The 20,426-nt window shown below is 45.9% G+C and overlaps 1 protein-coding gene across 1 annotated transcript in view; it reads left to right on the top strand.

Moving 5' to 3' along the window:
* VCP (valosin containing protein) overlaps window positions 1-20,426 on the top strand; it is an 87,771-nt gene that overhangs the window by 41,949 nt on the left and 25,396 nt on the right. Inside the window, exons 8-9 of the mRNA XM_086960254.1 lie at window positions 144-277; window positions 7,760-7,895. Of these exons, the coding sequence (XP_086816380.1) occupies window positions 144-277; window positions 7,760-7,895 (270 nt within the window). The remainder of the gene's footprint in view (window positions 1-143; window positions 278-7,759; window positions 7,896-20,426) is intronic.

Below are 20,426 nucleotides of genomic sequence, written 5' to 3' on the forward strand. Positions count from 1 at the left end.
TTGTACAGTTTGTGCTCTAGAAGTGAATCTAAATCTGCTTTTGTTTCCCTATGCAAGTTTTATATTTAATCTGTTTTTATAGACCTGTGTGGTCCATAGAGTAGAAACTATTATTGAATGAATGGAATAACTTTGGTTTGCAGGTCCGGAGATCATGAGCAAACTGGCTGGAGAATCTGAGAGTAATCTGCGAAAGGCCTTTGAAGAGGCAGAAAAAAATGCTCCGGCCATCATATTCATTGATGAGCTTGATGCCATTGCCCCAAAGAGAGAGAAGGTTAGTGACACTAACCCATGCCTTCTCCGACTCTAAATTATCATTATTTCATCAGAACTCTTGATTCGCCACATACTTTGTTTGCATATTTCACCTTTATTGCCCACTCTGAGTGATAAATTTGATGTATTGCATCATTCTCTATGGTAATGGTAATCAAAGTAGTGATAATTTGTTCTCTTGAACAAATTAGAATAGCCTTTTCGCCAGTTGCGAAAAATAGCATCTATGTTGTGTCAATAGTTTTTTTTTTTCTCTTGCTCTCTTGTGTACAACAACTTGTTAGTCTGTTAAAAATCTAGTATGTAAACCGTTTCTAAAGTACACCGTACTTGCTCAATCAATACTGGGTGCTAGCAGGAGAACAAAATGCAATGCTCTTGGCTTTCTTCTTCCTGGTTTCAAAATAAATGTTAATTTTCCTTCTTTTGATTTTAACTTTTTGCACTGATGCAGTATAAAAGGGATATCTTTGTAGACACAAAATGAGTTGCAGGAACGCATTATTAATTTTTAGAAGTAGAACATGTGTTCCTTACAAGCACAGTTGAACATTTTTACTTAGACTACAAGAGGTATTGCCTTGTTATAAAGGCCTATCAAATTGATTAGAATGTTATAGCTTCAACAAAGCTGTTACATGGACAGTTGCTCTATCATCACGCTTTTCCTATATTAGCCTTTCTGGCAATCCTACAAAGTCTGTTGGCATTTCTATGTAATATTCATACTCCACACCGAAGTTCTAAACCTTAAGGACATTAAATCCCCTGAACAACTTGGTTTTTTCATTATTCATAGGCATGAGCTGTTTGATATGTTTGTGATCCATCTGGAACACAAATGTGGTCCCAAATAAGCAAGCCACAGATCTCCTTAACACCCCAATGTTCTATCCTCCAAGTAACAAAACTGGGCTGAGTTGAACAAGGACTACTGTAGCTCCCATGTCTTTATCTCTTAATCTTTGGCTTCTCAAAAACAGATGAGCTATTCAAACGAGATAGCCCTTGTGAAGGGATTAAGAAGGAGGAATGGAGAAGTAGAAGTGCAGTGGGGAACACTTTCCTGGAGGGAACTGATTGTAAGGAGCTGGATGATTAGCCCTCTTCTTTAGGGAAAATGCGCAACTGCTTACGTTTGACTCAACAGCCTGCTCTTTTGAGTGGGGAGACTTTGTGGTTGTGTGCCCCATGCCATCAGGGCCGTTTCTACCATTAGGCCAGACTAGGAGGCCGCCTAGGGCGGCAATAGGAGGAGGGCGGCAAAACACAGGAGTTCTTCCCATGCCCCAACAGTAAGCATGCCCTGCTGTCTCTCTTTCTTCTGGGCCTCAGCAGTTCAAGAAGCCCCTTGAACTCGACCGTTCAAGAGTTGTGAATGTTAGTTTCTCCAGTACATTTTTCTAGGGCCTGTGGGTCCTCGCACCCTCTTGCTTTCCTATCTCATTTACCTGTCCCTTTGTACCTCTCACATCTCTCCTTCCCTTACTATTCATTCTTTTAACATTTTGTGACTCATCAGTGCCAAGAGCGGTTTTGAACGACACATAGTGCGACAAAAATACACTGACGATTCCAGGAGCCTAGTTATAGTGAGAACTCAAGCGTAGTTGTTCAATAGGCCGTGAGCGCTACTATTTATTGTTAATAGTTTTAATATCGCCGTTTTGATTTTATTAGACCTTACAGCGGCGTTCGACACCATCTCCCACTCAATACTGATAAGTAGACTAAGACATTGGAATTTCAGATGTAGTACTGGCTTGGATAATCTCGTTTTTGACAGATCGCAAACCATTGCATTGGGTCCTTTCCTCTCCAAGGAAAAAAGGTGTTGTCTGGAGTTCCCCAGGGCTCCATTTTGAGCCCATTATTATTTAATATTTATATGGTTCCCCTCATCTCCTTAATTGAGTCATACGGCATACTTGTGACATCATATGCCGATGATACTCAACTTATTATACCCCTTGATAGGAACTCCACCAATGCCGAGCAAAATTTAAAGAACTGCCTTAAGGATGTCTTCCTTTGGATGGAAAATAACCATCTAAAATGCAATGCCAATAAGACAAAGATTCTTCCTATGGGAAAAAATCCCCAATTCTGTCCTAGCAAATGGTGGCCGGAGGATTCCCCTGCTCCTCCACAGGCCGTGGTGTCAGCCAGAAATTTGGGAGTCCTATTTGACGCCGAGCTATCATCTGATCAGCAGGTGAGGAATGTGGCAGGAAACTGTTTTAGCATCATCAAATCCCTAAAGAAGTTTTTTGACTTTCTTCCCACAGACTCAAGAAAGGCGGTGACTGTGGCTTTAATCCTCGCCCGCCTTGATTATTGTAATGACCCGATGGCAGGTGTTAAAAAGGCCACGTTGAGAAAACTCCAAAGCGTGCAACATGCAGCAGCCAGACTCTTATTAAAATTACCGAGGAAATCTTCAGCTTCGGCTGCTTTGAAGACCCTTCACTGGCTACCTCTGCATAAGAGGATATTGTTTAAAATCTTGGTGATCACCTTTCGTGCATTTAACGGCACTGGCCCGAAGTATCTTATCAGGCGATACCCCCATTATAACCCTTCTAGGACGTTACGATCTTCAGGTGACAACCTGATTAAGCTGTTTAAATGTAACTACAAAACCAAGGGGGGTAAGACTTTAGCCTTCTTGTCCTCTAAAGCCTGGAATGCAATGCCCAAGAACCTCAGATTCCTAAATCAGGAAAGCCAGTTTAGGAAGCAACTCAAAACCTGGATCTTCAACCTTCCAGATGACTATGTAATGGCCGCTATCTAGTTATTGTAATTGTTTGCACACTGTTTCTTCAGTGCCAGGATGCTCCTTTCGGAGCAATAGTTGCGCTGTACAAATACACAATACACATACAAATACAAATATCCTGTAAAATAATCGAGATAAAGAAAAGGGTCGTGTTTTGTGCTACACTCCAAGCAAGGGATAAAAGTACTGGCCAGCAGAAATACATTTAGATCGAATGAAGATTTCATTAAATGCACTCATCTCCGCCATCGGGGCCAAACGTGTGCACACCATCTCGGATCACGCAGAGGCAGGAATGGGAGGAATTTTGAGATATGACCAAAAAGTTGTAGCGATTTTGGAAACCGTTCCCTCGGATGAGCGTGAAAAGTCAGGAGTGATTTCCGCTATTTAGAAGTACTAGGGGCCTCATTTATGAGAAATGACGCATCACTGCGTGAAAGCAGCGATGCGTCACTTCTCAGTGCGCACTCCTTGCGACATACCTGATGCGTCATATTTAATGTATGATGCATCATGTCGCAAGGAATTAGATACGTCAGTATTTCTGACGTATCTGTAAGCGCAAAAGTGACGCATTGCTGGAGTGTGTCACAAAAGTGACGCAACTCCAGCAATCCGTTCTTTCACATGGGGCAAGCCCCATGTGAAAGGGCCTGGGTCAGTCTTACGTCTGCTTTGAGGCAGGCGCTATATTTTGACGCAACAGCGTCTTAAAAGTGACGCAGTGAAATCTCACAGATTTCACTGCGTCACTTCTACGAGGCTTTCTGCGGGGGAACGCCCCCCCCCCCTGCATACATTATACCTGACGAAGGAATAATGTAGCGCAGGGGTTTATAAAGTGACGCATCTGCTTAGATGCGACTTTGTAAATAGTGCGCAATGTTTTACGCTGCCTGTAAATAGTGCGCATGTTTTACGCCGCCGATGCGTCACAAAAAGTGACGCATCGGAAGCGCAAAACTGACGAAAGGCCTCATAAATGAGGCCCTAGATTTTTACATCATGTTATTTAAGTGCAGGCTTTAGTCAGTGTTCCTTTTTATATTACTTACCCCTTTTGTACTTACCCCTTTTGTAGCGCCCATGCAAACTGAGCTGCATCTTTGTGCTTAATGTATATTTAACTGGGATAGTCAGCGAAGCTCATTTTATTGCTTCGGGAGGCATTCTCTGTTACTTAGAATCCACTGCATCAACTCGTAATCACCTCAGAGGCGCTACATTAATGTTATTTACTAAAAAACTCAGAACCACCAAAAGATTGTTTTGGTGGTTCTGAGTTTTTCAGTAAATAAGAGCAGAGAGGGCCACGTCTTTGGGTGCTATGATGTCATGGGTATTCGATATCCAATTATTAAATGCCTTTGCATTTAGCGATAACATTAACAGAGTAAAACAAGATACCTAGGTCCGACGCCCCAGTAAAGCTATCTCGGTTCATTTTAGCCCATTAGCTGTTTAGAGACAGAGGAATAGTATTTTAAATGTATTTTGAGTAATAAGGGTGTTAAAAGACAGGGACAGCTGCGTGATGTGACCATAAAGGAGGAAAAGGCCTTTCGACACTAATCAAAGTATGCTTGGTAGCGATGGGTTTGAGAGTGTGTGCAGCCGATCTGTTGCATCTCTAAAAAGTTGTGGAAAGCCTGTTGGAGCATAGAAGGTTAGTAGCTTCTGGGTCCTGGGGATTTTCCAGGTGAGAATTGAAATCCTCATGAAGAGTAAAACTGGGACTTTGATTGATAAAAGGTGCCAGCAAGGAGCACATGAAGTGAGTAAAATCTGGTCTGAGCCCTGGGGGAGGCAGCTGTGCCTGAAATGGCATTTATTTCACATTTATAGCAAAACTCTACCCAGCTAAGGTGTCGGTGCTCTTACACAACAGCAGAATTTGAAATGCCAGGACTTAAGAACTAAATGAAACCAGTTACCAGCGGTAAGAGATGCGTGAAAATATCCAAACTGTCAGAAAGCGGGAGGGAGAAGAGGCGAGAAAGAAGTGAAGTCTAAAAAGGTAAATAAACAAGGGCCAGGTTTGGGCAGTGGGGAGAATAAGGTGGAACTAATGAGAGCAAGGGAGGGGGCAGCATTTTTCAATTCTCGCCTAGGGCGGCGAAACACCTAGAAACTGCCCTGCATGCCGTGCACTATTCTGTCATCTAGTTTTACGGTTAGACTATTACAACTTAATGACTTCAAAATTACAGCACTGAAACCCACAATGCAGCCGCTCACAACCACCCGCCCCCTTAGGATTTTTTAAATATATTGTGTTAGAATCAGAAGTGTAGTGCTTCATCTTTTGAGATTGTCTTGACCCAAAAACGTTTTATGTACGACATTAGAAAACGGACAGAGAGCATTCAAATCTACTGCAGAGCATAAATGTCATCGAGGCATCTAAAGTGGACTCATGAAGTCTTCATATTCTCTTTCCGGGTCATATTAGAATGACGTCTGTGTGGCTTGAGAGATGGAAAAGAGGCAGTGTTAAATTCGTCCTTGATGTCATTTATTGTTGGCACAATCCAAGAGGTAACCGGTATGTAATCTGCCTCAATCATGGCGAAGATAGCTATTAAATGTATCAGCATTTCAACAGGCTATGCATCCTGGCTATAGGTGGGTTTACTGCACAGTCATGGATTCAAACGATTAGAGGTTTCGGGCCATTTGAAAATATTGTGCAAGTATGCTCACTTGAGCTCCGTGAAACCCTAAATTGAAACATGATGCCGTTTCACCCTTCAAAATACCTTTGACGCAGAAAGAGGATCAGTCTTGAAAGGTGATATCTAAGGCACATTCTTTTGCTTTGCCGTCCTAGGCTCCCAAAAGCATCTCATGGCAAGACTCCTGATTCCTTGACACACCCTCATAACAACGTGGTAGATGGTTGGGACTCGAAACAAACGCCTTTTTATATTGGCCTTGAGACAGGCCATGGGGAGCACAGTCCTGGGAAAATGCACCGACCAAAGGCAGCATTTTTCGCACTGACCGCTTTAATCACACACTTAGGGTGCAAAAATATATGCAGATACCATAGATCTCAATCTGCACAACCAGTGTGGCACTTGCTTCTGAAATGCCACTTTCTCTGCTTGACATAACACCTTCTTGTGAGAGATACTGACTTTGCAGACCTGCTCATCTGGCACAACCAAGACAAAACCTATTGGGAACTGAATCCTGAGATCCTCAAACTATACTTCCAGTGATAGTGCACACTGACTTAGATTTGTTTTCTACAGTTGAAAACCAACCTGTCCACAGATTTCCACATCTTATTCGCTAGCCTGTGGATAAACTGGTCTGGGTTATTTGCATATGCTTATACTCTTCTTCCACTGATTCCCGCATTGCTAAGTAAAAATGTGCCAAGTGGCTAAATTTACCATCCCTATCCAAAGTCACGCAATCTAGCGAGGTGACTCCTGAAGTCTTAGACTTTGTAAACCTCAGTTAACCATTTGTATGTAGGATGGGGGAGGCGGGGTGCACTTGGGTGGGAGGGGGGTACCTATGGTACCACCCTACTTTCGCTGCACCAGGTGGTAGACACCGCATGGTGCCTGCCATGTGTTGCAGTGAAAAGCTAGACATGCGATTTTAACATCGCGGCGGGTGTTAAATTGCAGGATGCGACAGCCCTGGCGGCGGTCGCATCCTAGTTTGCGGTGCAGTACCGGTGCATGTGACTGCTCGTCCACACACTGCAGAGATGGCAGGCGGATTCTGGTCCGCCCGCCATCCTAATGAGCCCCTATAAGCCTGTTAGGATTCCTAGCTTCAAGGACTGGCCCTCGCTGTTCATTGGCCTGCCAGTGCTCTACAATCCCTTCCATGTCAGATCCTGCCATCTATCCACCCTCTCCCCAGTAACCAAGTAAAGAATTAAAATATCCTAGTACCATCAGGGCCGAAGTAGTTTTCCCGCCCCAAAAAATGAAATCTTCGTGGGAGGTGCTAGATTTCCTTTCAACTTTGAGCCATGTGTACAATATTAATCCATGGAGAATGCTTCCAGTTGACTGTTAAATACTGCTCCGCTTGCTAAACTAAAATAGGTATTGAGTGACTTGATACTTGCATGGAGACTAGAAGCCATATCTTACTTTGATCGAACTGCTTTGGTACCTAATAATGCTCTTTGAATATAAGGCAGCATCCTTTAAAATAGTCCATACAAGTAGGCATTAAAAATGAATATTCCAAAACCCACCACCCAAAAAGCACAATTGCCACCTACAGGATTGCTTGAAGGCTTTTACAGTTGGATTGGGGGCCGGGTGGGTTAAGAGTCCTGTTAGTGACCAAATTTTCAACAAGCATCCGTTGCTTTGATTGTTTTGTTTTTTTTCTAATCAAGATGTCTAAATGTGCTGCTAAAATTTTATAGTCCTGCAGGAGGTTACATAACTTGTGCTTAGCACTGATCTTAACAGATAATGAAAAAGTACAAGTTACAGACCTGTATTGGCATTGTGTACCCGGCTGATGAATGCAACGACATTGCCAGCATTATACTTGAGTTCTGGTAGGAACATGAGCTCTTTGATCACCTCTGTTGTTAGATTAATCCAGTGATGCTCCAGGGCGACACCATATGATGCTCCCTGAGCTACATTACAGGTGGAGGATGGAATTTTAAATGAACGAAGATTCTGATTTCTGCTTTCTTTCCTTCAGACACATGGTGAAGTGGAGCGACGTATCGTGTCGCAGCTGCTCACGCTCATGGACGGCCTGAAGCAGAGGGCACATGTAATTGTTATGGCTGCTACTAACAGACCCAACAGCATCGACCCTGCGCTTAGACGATTTGGTAATGAAAAGCCTTCCACATTTACATTTTGGCATAATGTGTCCTAATTGTGTAATCTTTGTGCTGCACCTCCACATCTGCTAGGAACTGAGCAGGAGCTGTGGTCCATTATAACCAGTTTAATATTTATAATGTTTTTTCTTGTAAACTGATTGAGATAAAAGGGCAGGAGAAAGTAACACAGGAGCTACCCCAGCGCTCAAGCTGCAGTTATGTCCGAGTGCATCTGCATGCGTGCTGCTTACTCAGTCAAGAGCACAGTGCATTAAAGCGTAGTGGGACCTCCTTAGATTGTCTTTTTCAAAGTTTACACTAGAGTAGAGTACAGCCCAAGGCAATGGTGTCAACCCATCTAATCTGTTACCAGGCCAAGTGTTTTTATGTCCTGACAAATGGCTTGAATTTTATTGCTTGCATTTGGAAGCCCTTTGCTTTCATCAAACCAGTTTACGTAGGCTGCAAGCCATCTGTCATTCTAAAAGCTAACACAGCACACCGTTCTCAGGCCAGGCTGTAAACTGTGCTGGAGGAGGAAATACTTGATGCTCAAACATAAGTCAGTCCCAGCCCTAGTCCATTGGTAAATTTGAATTTGCTGTTTTAATACATGTGTGAGCAGCAGAGGCTCAGAACAGCAACATCAACAAACTGTGAGAGCAACGTCTCGTTTGTAAGACTGAAGGTCAGCCTGTATGGTATGGCAGCTACTAATAACTTCAAATGCACCCTGACCCCACTCCCAGAGGCGCTAGGAGGAAACTGACAGACTCCATAATTTGATTGGTCACAGTCAGGGTAGGGTTAATACTACAGTGAGGCTTGCTCAACTGTGATTGATGTGTAGCCCTGGCCTCTCCAGAGCTGAAGTCGACAGTCCCCGGGGCTAGGTTTATTGGCTAGGACTTCAATGGCTATGCTGAGCTGGTGACGTCATAAGCCTCAGGGCTGTGAGCTCGTCAGCCGGCAAATCTAGGATTTGCGCATGCTCAGAGTGCATGATTTGTGCCTGCCATAAACCTGACTTGCGAATGCTGCCTGAAGTCACCAGACAGCCTGAGTCAGTTTACTGGCACAAAGTTGTTTTGACTCCTAGTCGTAATTGCACAATAAAAAGCACAAAGTAGGGGGCAGAAAGGACGAGCGCATAGCCCATATAAAAGAATCACCACTGTTAGAGAAGCCAACCACATAATGCACTCTTAAGATTCCACGAAATTGTAATCCATCTGTTCCCAAATGAAGGATTGGCAAAGTTCGCCGAGGCTTTCCTTTTTGGTAACTTTGTTTGAGCTAAAAGCTTAGGTGCACGTTTATTAATTAGAAATATGAGGCTGGTGAGCTGGTTTAAGTTCCCTAACTGTTTTACAAAACAGTTGAAAATAAAATGAAAGTATTTAGCAAGGCACAGTCCATTCTGTTGGTATTGGCGAGTTGTCGTGCTCCTGGATGGGCAATGCTGGGATCAGGGAAGTGGTAGTAAGGGCTTGGACTGATAAAGATGTGTACAGGTCTGGCTTTTTGTAAACCAACAAAAAGTGCTTTCTTTATTGATTAGTGACTGCATGTGTGTCTATGCTTATTGGTAGGTCGGTGAATACAGCATTCAGTGGATGGATGGATGGCGTGGCAAGTGCCTGGGGATAGATGCATTAATTGAGTGACTAGGCGTGTGTGGTAGAGGGCTTGTTGCTAGTACTGATGGGTTTACCTTGGTGGCAGGAAACAAATCTTACCTCCCGGTTTAATGCATGCATTGTGACCTGATGCCCTTAAGTGCATCACCCTCAGATGAGCTCAGTGTGTGTGTGTGAGGGTGCTCATACAAGTACCCCAATTGTCGCTCCCGAGCCATCGTGATAAAAAGCTCCGAACCCCTCTGCGTCTGCAATGTACTGCTCCGCTTTGACTTAACTCTACAGCTAACTTTGGCTCGGCCTGCAATGGTCTCTTGCCTCTTGTACATGTCAGTTCACATCCTAGCTGACCGGTCTAGGGTCCACGCAGAGTGAACTTATATTTAGATTTCTCTGCAGCTGGTCCGCTTGACAGTGGGAGCACCAGAACTCTCCCTCTTCTGGAGACCAGTGCAAGTGGAATAACTGCTGCATTGTGAAAGGACAAATGGCGGTCCACTTTTGGACAAAGACTGGGTCAAACTGGACACACAAACCGGCCCTGGCAATTTAGTCGGACCAACAAGGGGGGCTGCGGCGGCGTTAGTGGGAAGTGCTGCTGCTGCTTTTGTTACAGGAGGCCGATATTGCAGCACTGCTGCGAAACCTTCACTATGTACAAAAAACAGCCCCCACCGGTCCAAAACCGGCCCCCACCCTTCCTGCCCGCTGGGGAAACGCCTGGTGCCCGCTACGGCCACTCCGGCACTGGACAAAACTACTCCTGTTAACTGTCACCTGAAGATCCCTCTGGCATTCGAAAGAAGCCCAGCGTGTGCCATTGCCTAAGTTGGCTGGCCCCTTTGCTTTTTTTTTCTTCTTTTTTTCTGGGTAGTGGGTCCAGAAGCCAGGATTCGGAAGGGACTGGGGGCAATGGGAGGGGTTTGGTGAAGAGGCGTCTTGTACTGCCAGACCAGGCAGTCATTGGGTGCGGGTAATGTAATGTAATGTATAATGTATAGGCATTTATATAGCGCACTACTTACCCGTAGGGTCCCAAGGCGCTTCGACCGCTGCGAAACCCTTCCTGGTTTCCCTGAGAGATGGTCCCTTAATGGGTATCTCCGGGGTGAGACCAGGCATCCCCGGCGGTCTGGTGGGGCCGTTAGTGAAGATGAGGCAAGCTAATGCCCAGAGTTGCAGAGTGTGATCGCTGATCAGAGTGGGCACCGAGGCGAGAGAATTATCGAGTCCGCTGACCCTGGTCCAGAAACCTGCCGCGCCGGGAATCGAACCCTGGTCCCGGGCCGTCCTCTGCTCTCGGGTCTGCCGCCTCTAACCAGTGAGCCACACTACTTCACTGGTGACATATGCGGTCTTGTCTGAGCCATGGTGTGCACATAAACCCAATAATGTAATAATGCACGTGGCTTGACACGAACATGGTGGACCGGCAGGGCGTCACAACATCTGTATCCGATATATGCTGCCTGTGGGGATGGGTCTTCGCATGTGCGTGGGGCGTTAACTCTACGCTCCTAACTGTGATCCTAAATAGCAACCTGCTCACGAGGAATGAGTAGGGGCTGCTGGGATGTTCAGTACTAAGGTAGGGGGCAGAGTCGACTCAGCTCTATTTAGTATTCAGTAATCCAGCAGCCAATGCTTTTCTCTAGGATCTGCTTTCTTGAGAAGGAATGCACACAGGGTGCAGGGCTAGACTGATGGAAGGTCTGGGAGCTCTCGAGTCTTTCACAGAGGTACAGTGCATATACTAGGTGTCCTTGACATGTAAGTCTAAAGTGCCTGGACCTACTAGACCCGACTGGTGGAAAGAGGAGAGAGAGAAATTGCCGTAGAAGCAAGAGCCCGACCGGGGGCTGCAGGGCTTCGGAAGAGACCAGTAAAATAGGGACCGACCATAGGAAAAGAAACTAGCGCCTTGGCACACTGGGTCCTCCAACGCTGTAACTGCCGAAGTCACATTCACCATCGCTGTACTGTATAGTCAATGGCGCAAATTGCTGTTATGTGAACTGGGTCAACAGACAAGTAAAGCACTCATTACATGTGTCCCATAGCGGTACCACTCTGACAGATTTGAATGCCTCTAAAGTTTGGACCTAGTAATAAGTGGTCTGCAGACACCAAATGTGTGCACTGTAGCAGGCTCCACCCAGCTCCTGCACAACGTGGAGAGCTGCAAATACTCCCCTGCTCCAAGCAAGTGGTGAACTAAAGTGGAGGTGGGCAAGCCAACAAATAAAAAGGCAGACCCTTGCCAAGAGGAGGCTCTAGCTCAGAGTGCCCATGTATGAGCAGAGCCCTGAAATGTTTGCCATGTAAACCACAGGCAATCATCACGTAAAATGAGTCTCCTCAAAATTAAAACCAATGTCTTAAACATGCGGAAGCGTTGACCTTAGTAAGTCACATTATTTTACTACACTGAGAGGTACTTAAGAAAAGTGATAGTTTTTATTTAATCATGAGGTTAGAACCATTCTGGGCCCCTCCTCTGTCCTGACGACAATGTTAGTGACCTAAGGAGCAATTCAGTTTTTGTGCACCCTTTGTGGCCCAGGTGCTTATAGATATAGCAGTATTATAGTCTTAATAAATCAAAACCTATACGTCCTTTTTTAATTCCTGTATGCTTTCATATCTGATAAGGAAGTAAAAGGAGGATCGGCAAAATAAAATATTTGCCGAAGATCATCCAGTTTAGTTAAGCAGGGAATCTGGGATTAAAAGCTGTTTTTGTGGTTTCACTTTGTACATATCAGTCACTAAATGAGTCCATTAAGCTCTTGTTTTTATCTCAAATGTTAATGTTTTCATTTTAACTCTTTTACCATAAGGGTAGAGCCTGAGAGGTGGGTAGAAGTCGCATGAAACCTTGGCTTGTTTTGTGTTCGAGGTTCCAAAGGACCTCTAGCTGAGCCAGGCATCCGACTAGTCGTGCCTTGCTCGAGCTTTCATTGGCCACCTCCAGAAAGCAGATTTGTTTCAGTATCTCTGGATTCACATTTTGTTCCCTATTCCGTAGGAAATAACTTTTAAGAGCCCAGATTTAGGGCACCAGGACACTGCCCATAATAGATTCTGGACTCCCAGTATCCCAGCACCTAGATCCTGGAAACTGATGATAGGCTCAATCTCTCTTTGATGCCTTTCTAGAGATGCATTTCTTTATTTGTTTTTTTAACCTTAGATTTTCTGTCTAGCAACCCATGTTAGGGTTGAGGTAGGTGGAATGGGCGAGGGTAGATCATGTTCTTTCTGAGCATCATGAGTTGAGGTGATGGAACTTAATTACCCCCTAGGTCTCGCCACAAAGAAGTAATACAGGGCGTGGCCTCCTCCACTCCCAAGCAAAACACTACTTTTCCATACCCAGTTCATAAATCTTCAATGCGTAGACAGTTGGGAATGGATACATTTGCCAATCTTGTTTTAAAAAAATATCTTGGTAACATTTTTTAATGAATTGTAATACTTTGTAGATTATCAGTGAAAACATGGATATCTAATAGCATATTGACACTTTTGTGTTACTAGTAGAAACTTGTTTGTGTCCTTTTTAAACCTTCTTTGTGTGAATTGTTCTAATCCAGGGGCCTCCAGCCTTTTCTGAGGTGAGCTATTTGTTTTCACTGAAAATCTTGAGCTGCTACTATGTTTAGTCTTGCCTAATGGCCACAGCAGGCAAGTTTATATTATTGAGCACCCCGTTCAAGATTCCGAGCAGTGATCACCTCCGTTCATCAGGCATGGTTGCCAGCAGTAGTATGAAAAGACTTTATCAATGTAGAAGGCCTCTATGTGGGTAGCAATAGCTGCAATGCCATGGCACTAATATCAAGTCTCCTAAACGCTGCATGATTAGTCACTTGATTATCATCTTTTTTGTATATTTTGCAAATTGAAACTTTTTTTTCCAAACATCTGCTTTTGAGTTCTGAAAATACACACATTTTCATCCTGAATGCATGCTTTTCAATTGCACGTATATTAATTGAACAAGCAAAAGCTTCTAATTTAGTAGGTTAGGCTAGACAGAGGAGAGCTCTTTGCAGGCAGCCGGAGAGCTCTTTGCAGGCAGCCGGAGAGCTCTTTGCAGGCAGCCGGAGAGCTCCCAGTAAGTAGCTCCCAGTAAGTAGCTCGTGAGGGATTAGTTGGAGATGCCTGCTCTAAATTGCCCACCGCATAACACTGCTATATAAGGAACTAATTTGTTGTTTTGAGTGTGGTGCTAGCCAAGTCCTTTAGCTTTAACTAAAGATATCTCTTTAGTATACTTTTAGCAGAACTTCAGCCATTGGTGAACTTCACTGTGAGTGACTGGAGTATGTCCTTTCACACGGAGTATGTCGTACACAAAGCAGTTCTTCAGTGCCAAGAACTACTGCGACTATGTTCTTTAATTGTGCATATATGAATATGTGATGGCTGCATATGCAGGTGTCGCTACATTGCTAGGCACTCCTGTATCTCCGAAGAGCATGTAAGCTGCATGGTTGCATAGTGTCTTCTGAGGCGCGCACTGGCACCATGCACAGCTATTCTTCACTTTCACCACTGTTCATGGAAGAGTGCAGTCCCTGAAGTCTGGTGTCGATGATGGGAAGTAAACGAAACAGGCTGAGGACGGGCTGGACACTGGACTCTTACCCACACTATCTCTGGGAACGTATTCGTACTCCTCGGCCGAGCTATTTGCGTTAAAACCCCCATGTCTACCATGTACCCATAGATTTTCCCCAGAGGGCATTCTGCATTCCTCCCGCTGTCACACTTGCAAATCTGTACTATTACCTCTCATACCTTCTAAAGTGGATAGGAATACTCTGATAAAAAAGGGCTTTTTAATCAATGCTAGATCCCTTATTAAAAACAATATTGCATTCCATGACTTTGTGGTAGACAGGCAACCCGATTGGATGCTTGTCACAGAAACATGGGCATCGGAGTCTTCTGGACATGACCTAGTGATGGCCATCCCAGAGGGTTATAAAATACTTCAACAAGACCGACCCATACGCAGAGGGGGTGGACTTGCTATTGTCTGCAAGGCCACTTTGCCCTGCACGATTAAAGCCCTGTCTGTAGTATCGGACTCTTTTGAGGCCTTGCATTTCTCCATCCTGTTTGCTCCCTCGGTTTCCTTCTCAGGAATCCTTATTTATAGGCCCCCTGGCTCCAGAGTTACGTTCATTGATGACCTTCTCAGAATCCTGGAACCCTACTTTGGCAATTCCCATCTGTCCATTCTTGGGGACTTTAACTTTCATTTGGACAACACGAGAGACCCAGATACCATCAGGTTAGTGGACGCACTAGCTACCTGTGAATGCATACAGCTGGTCAACAGCCCCACTCATCTGGCGGGCCACACCCTCGATGGAGTCTTTACCAACGACGACAGATTGTCTGTTGACACCCCGGTGCCTCTGGTCTGGTCGGACCATTCGGCGATCCCTCTCCTGATGGCCCTTCCTCTGGAAGGAACATCCGATGTGTACTCCACTACCAGAGGCCCAAAAAGGAGCTATAAGAACATCACCAATGACACTCTTGAACCTTACATAAAGAAGTTCACCTTCTCTTCCCTGGGAGATGTGGAGGATGCTGCGGTATTGCTCTCTGAATCTATCACCTTAGCGGTTGATGAGCTGGCTCCCCCGTCTTTTAGATACTCGGCTCGCCGCAAGCCCACTGCCCCATGGTACACGGATTCACTTAATCTCCTTCGTCAAGGCTGCAGAAGACAGGAAAGAAAATGGAGGAAAGCATGGGATCCCATTGAAAGGGAAGTACATAAGGGTCTGCTTGCCGATTACAAAACTAATGTTATCAGGGAAAAGCAGCAGTACTTCTCGAATCTTACTACCTCCCTTACTTCCTCCAGGGAGCTTTTTAAGATTGTAGACTCCCTCTGTTCCCTTCAGGTCCCGGATCCAGTTGTGGGTTCGCAGGAGCTCTGCAACAACATATCAGTTTTTCCATAAAAAAATTGAGGACATCTATCTTGTGCTGGAAACTCAGAGAAAGTCCTTAGCTGAATCCTCACTCCAAACCCTGAACAAATTACAAGCCTGGACTAGTGACCATCCGGTTAGTCTAACGGCCTTTCCACTACTGACCCGAGAAGAACTTGAGCTTCTACTCGATAGGATTAAATCCTCATCACCTCTGGATCCTTGTCCTTTGAGGATATTGAAGGAATGCAGAGCGATACTGCTCCCGCCACTCCTGGAAGTTATGAATGGTGCTATAACCCAAGGTACCTTCCCCCTAATATGGAAGAAAGCGATAGTGAAACCTCTACTCAAGAAGCCCACGCTGGACCCGGAACAGTTGAAGAATTTTAGACCTATCTCACTGTTACCCGCTCCTGCTAAGATTCTTGAGACACACCTCAATGGCCATCTTACCGCCTTCCTGGACTCATCTGGGTATCTTGACATCTCCCAGCATGGGTTCCGAAAGGCGCATAGTACGGAGACAGCTCTGACTATGGTGACAAATAACATCCGTAGGAAGGTGGACGCTGGCCAAACTACTGTGTTGGTTCTACTAGACCTCACAGCGGCGTTTGACACCCTGTCTCCCTCAACGCTTACATCTCGGTTGAGGGAGGCAGGGATCTCCGGCATGGCACTGAACCTCCTGCACTCCTTTTTACAGCATAGGGAGCAAAGAGTCAAGCTTGGTGAGTTCCTCTCCCCTGCTATGTCCTTGCAGTGTGGGGTGCCACAAGGGTCGGCTCTCAGTCCGACCCTATTTAACATTTATGTCGCCCCCCTTGCAAGGCTAGTAAAATCTCAGGGGATGGAACTGGTGTCATACGCCGATGACACCCAGATTATGGTGTCACTGGCCCACTCAGTATCATCATCCGCCACCAACCTCAGGATCTGTATGCAGACAGTCTCGGATTGGATGCTTCAGAACTCCCTGAAGTTGAATGGTGACAAAACTGAGATCCTGGTCTTTGGCAAGGACCAGGATATCTGGTCGGATGAGTGGTGGCCGGCATCACTGGGAACCTGTCCATCCCCTGCCCAGTCAGCAAGAAACCTTGGGGTAATCTTTGACACCTCCCTATCCATGACTCTGCAGGTCAACCGTACGGTGGCCACCTGCTGGGGAGTGCTAAAGATTCTCAGGAGGATCCTTCACTATCTCTCTCCCTCAGCACGCAAACAGGTGGCAGTAGAATTGATAGGTTCACGGTTGGACTACTGTAATGCGCTCTATGTAGACTCCAACAAGGGGCTCATTCAGCGATTACAGGTAGTTCAAAATGCGGCTGCTCGCTTTGTCTTAGCACTTCCCAAAGCTTCATCTGCTACGATGGCCAGAAGGAGCCTTCATTGGTTGCCCATTCATCTCAGGATTTCGTTTAAGATCCTCTGTCTTGTCTATCGAGCTTTGGCAGAGGGCTCTTTTGACCCCCTTGGTGCCCTGCTGACCCGGTATCAGCCTGGCAGATCTTTAAGATCTTCTGAGATGAATCTGTTGGTTGTCCCACGTACCAAAAGGGTTCGTTGGGGAGACAGAGCTTTTTCCGTTGCTGCTCCCAAACTATGGAACTTGTTACCTCCTGAGATTAAGATGCAACCTTCTCTGTCTTCCTTTAAAAAGGCGCTCAAGACCTGGTGTTTTGTCAGGGCTTATCCGTAATTAGGATCAGTCTCTGTTATCTGGTATTATTTGGTTAGGCGCCTTGACGCCCATCTGGGCTTAGTTGCGCGTTAAAAATTGTTTTTCATTTCATTTCATATACCATAATCTGTGGCTGGTATTAGTACTTGTATCCCCAGCTTGCGGCTGCTCTCACTGCTCGTGTGGCTGAGGCTGTTCAGCACCAGCAGCCAGAGATGGGACCCACCATCTGCATGCGGTGTGAGCCAGGTACCTCAGCAGTGTCCACATGCATTGCTCATCCCATTATGGTGCCCGCCTGGATAACAAAGAAGCATATTATAAAATCACTGTAATGTAGCGGGTGCCAAACGGCAGCTTTCTGCTCCACCCTTCCCAAGCAGTAAACAACCTTGCCCCAGTATTGAAACTTTCATAGATTCCCATGCTTTGTATTATTCCCCGTCGTCGGAATGGGAGCCTCGGTAAATGAAAAGTACCTTAGTAGTAAGCACAAAGTGAAAAAATAGGCCTATGCCTCATCTCATTTTGTAGCTTATCCACCTCTTTTTGTAAAAGAGACCAAATTCTTGCAGTAGCCAATCAGAGCAGCCTCACCCCATAGAACCTTCCTGAGAGAACCTCAGATTTTCTACCGCACGTTGTGCAAGGGAGTCTCCATTGAGCTCTGCTCAATTTTCTTCACTTCTAAGTATTTTCTACAACTTTTTGCCTGTTTTTCGTCATGTCTGACAAAGAGAAGAAAGCACTTTTAGAGCCTATGCTACTTGCTCCAAAAAGAGGTTGTTTGTTGAAGACAAACATGAAGACTGCATATACTGCTTATATCCGGATCATAAGGCCACTGACTGCAAGATTTGCAGAACCGTCTCCACCAAGACCTTGAAGGACAGAGAGGGACGCCTCCTGACTTGGCTACAAAAAATGAAGGACCGCAAGGAAGTTCTGTCTTCAGACAGTTAGGGCTCCTCCTCGATGGTGTCATCTAGAAAATCGAAGAAGAGGGGTAGGTCTCCCCCTACTACATCTGATGAGCCCCATGTCAAGGCCTTGCCTGGGACCTCTGATAGGTCTGATAGGCCTGCTTCCCTAATCTCCTCACTGCGGTGAAAAGGAGAGGCAGGGACAGCCTGAGGAGTCGCAACCTTCAAAAAAGGCTAAAGATATCATCCCTGTGACTTCACCACCCTCTGACAAGGATAGAGGGGTGAAAAAGCCTTCTACTGCGCCTCAGGAGATTGTTTCAGACAAGAAACAGCGTTCGTCGACTGTGAACCACAGGTACGTCGACAATTTCTGTCAAAGACTTTTCTTTAAAATTGGCCTCATCGACGATGGCTACGACGACGGCACCTGCGCCGTCGACTATGTTTAAGACGCTTGATGCCTGTTCGTCGACTACCATGTCGACGACACCTGTGACCATGATGCTGATGACGAGTTTGTCGCCGGCTCCGTAGACTATCCAGCCATCGTCGACGATGACAATCTCCCCGTCGACGATTCAGACTTCGACGAGCGCAGTTTCTTCGTCGGCGCCTCCGTCGACGAAACAGTCTTTGAAGCTTCAACCGACGACGACTATTCCGTCGACGACGACTGGGAAACTTGCAATTTCTCACAGAAAAAGACAAATAACACCGGAAATGACATCTCCACGGCGAGTTACACGGTTGCCTCCTACCCTATTGCTGGATGAGGACTCTGAAGAAGAGGCTTATAGCGATTACGGGCCGGCTTATAGCCCATCTGACTTAAAAGTCAAATTACAGGACGTCAGTTCTGAGGAAGGTGAAATGGAGCAACAACACTATGTTCCACAAGACTATTATGACCAACAGGAGAGGCCTCACATGCAGGTTCCTTTGCAGAAACCTCCACGTCAGTCTCAGCAGGATATGGTAGCGATGCCATCCACTCTAATCTCTGATCTACAATTAATGTTGCAGGACTATCGGAGGCGATTTCCTACTCCACAGGAGGTTCAACAAGTACGCCCTCCTACACCTCTGCCTCAGTTACCTCAACCATTGGCAGAACACTCTTTGCCTTCAAGAGGGCGTGACCCAGAGCCTGTAGAACATCCACAAGAGGTGGTGCCCATTCGGGATGATACGGATGATGATAATGCCTCATCTGATGTAGATCAGCAAGTGGACCCTGACCAAGATCAGAATATGGACTGGAATCAGGATGGCCTTCGAGATCCAGACGTCACAGGGCCTGATACCGCAAGCTCTCCTCCAGCAGATATTGGAGGTTTTCACAACTTAATGGAACGAGCATCCAAGAGATTTGGTCTTCCTGTTACCACAATTCAGTCTGAATCTTTTTTGTATGACTTACAAGAACCATTCCGAAAGTCAGTACGTTCAATCCCCATCATTGAACATGTTTGGTCTGAAGGCTTAAAAGCTATGCAGAATCCGGCCACGGTCCTCCCAGTGCTCCCCAGACTGGAGAAAAAATATAAGGCGCCGGAGGGCAGCCCGGCATGTCTACTAGGTCAACCAAAACCAGATTTGGTTATCTCCCAGGCCGCACAGAGTAAATCTAAGAACCCATCCACGCCGCTAACGACGCCACCGGATAAAGAGGGCAGGCGTCTGGACAATGTTGGAAAAAGATTCTCCACAATGGCCAGCCTCCTCGTTAGGGCAGCTGATGCTTTGGCGATTCTGGGGAGATACGATCGCCAGATGTGGTGTGACCTCTCCCCGTTTGTGGAAGAACTTCAGGATGCATCTAAAGACGAGGTCAGAAAGATCTTACTGGAAGGGGAGCGAGCCTCTTCTGAGGTAATCAACTGTGCTATGGATATAGCAACTACGACCTTCGAGCACTAGCCGGCTCTGCAGTTTTGAGACGCCAGGGTTGGTTGTGAGCCACGTGGTTTCGACAGGAGATACAAAATAAAATTCTGGATCTGCCTTACGAATGGGGAGATGTTATTTGGCAAACACGTGGATGACGCCCTACGGGGCATAAAGAAAGATACAGATACGGCCAAGTACTTAGGAACTTTACAATACCGCAAGGTGCCCTTTAGGGGAGCAAGAGGAAGAGGATTCTCATCCTATAGAGGCGGCAATCAGCACCGCTACTTTTCCAACTCCCAACCTGGCCAGACATACAAACCCCAGTATTCACAGAGGGGTTCTTTCTCTCGCCAGCCGCCGAGAGGACGACGGGGGCAGCAGAGGAGAGATAATTCCAAGAGACAATAGCGGCCAGGTGGCTCTTTCTA

Source organism: Lissotriton vulgaris, chromosome 3_1 (genome assembly GCF_964263255.1).
Source record: "Lissotriton vulgaris chromosome 3_1, aLisVul1.2, whole genome shotgun sequence".
Classification (NCBI taxonomy): Eukaryota; Metazoa; Chordata; class Amphibia; order Caudata; family Salamandridae; genus Lissotriton; species Lissotriton vulgaris.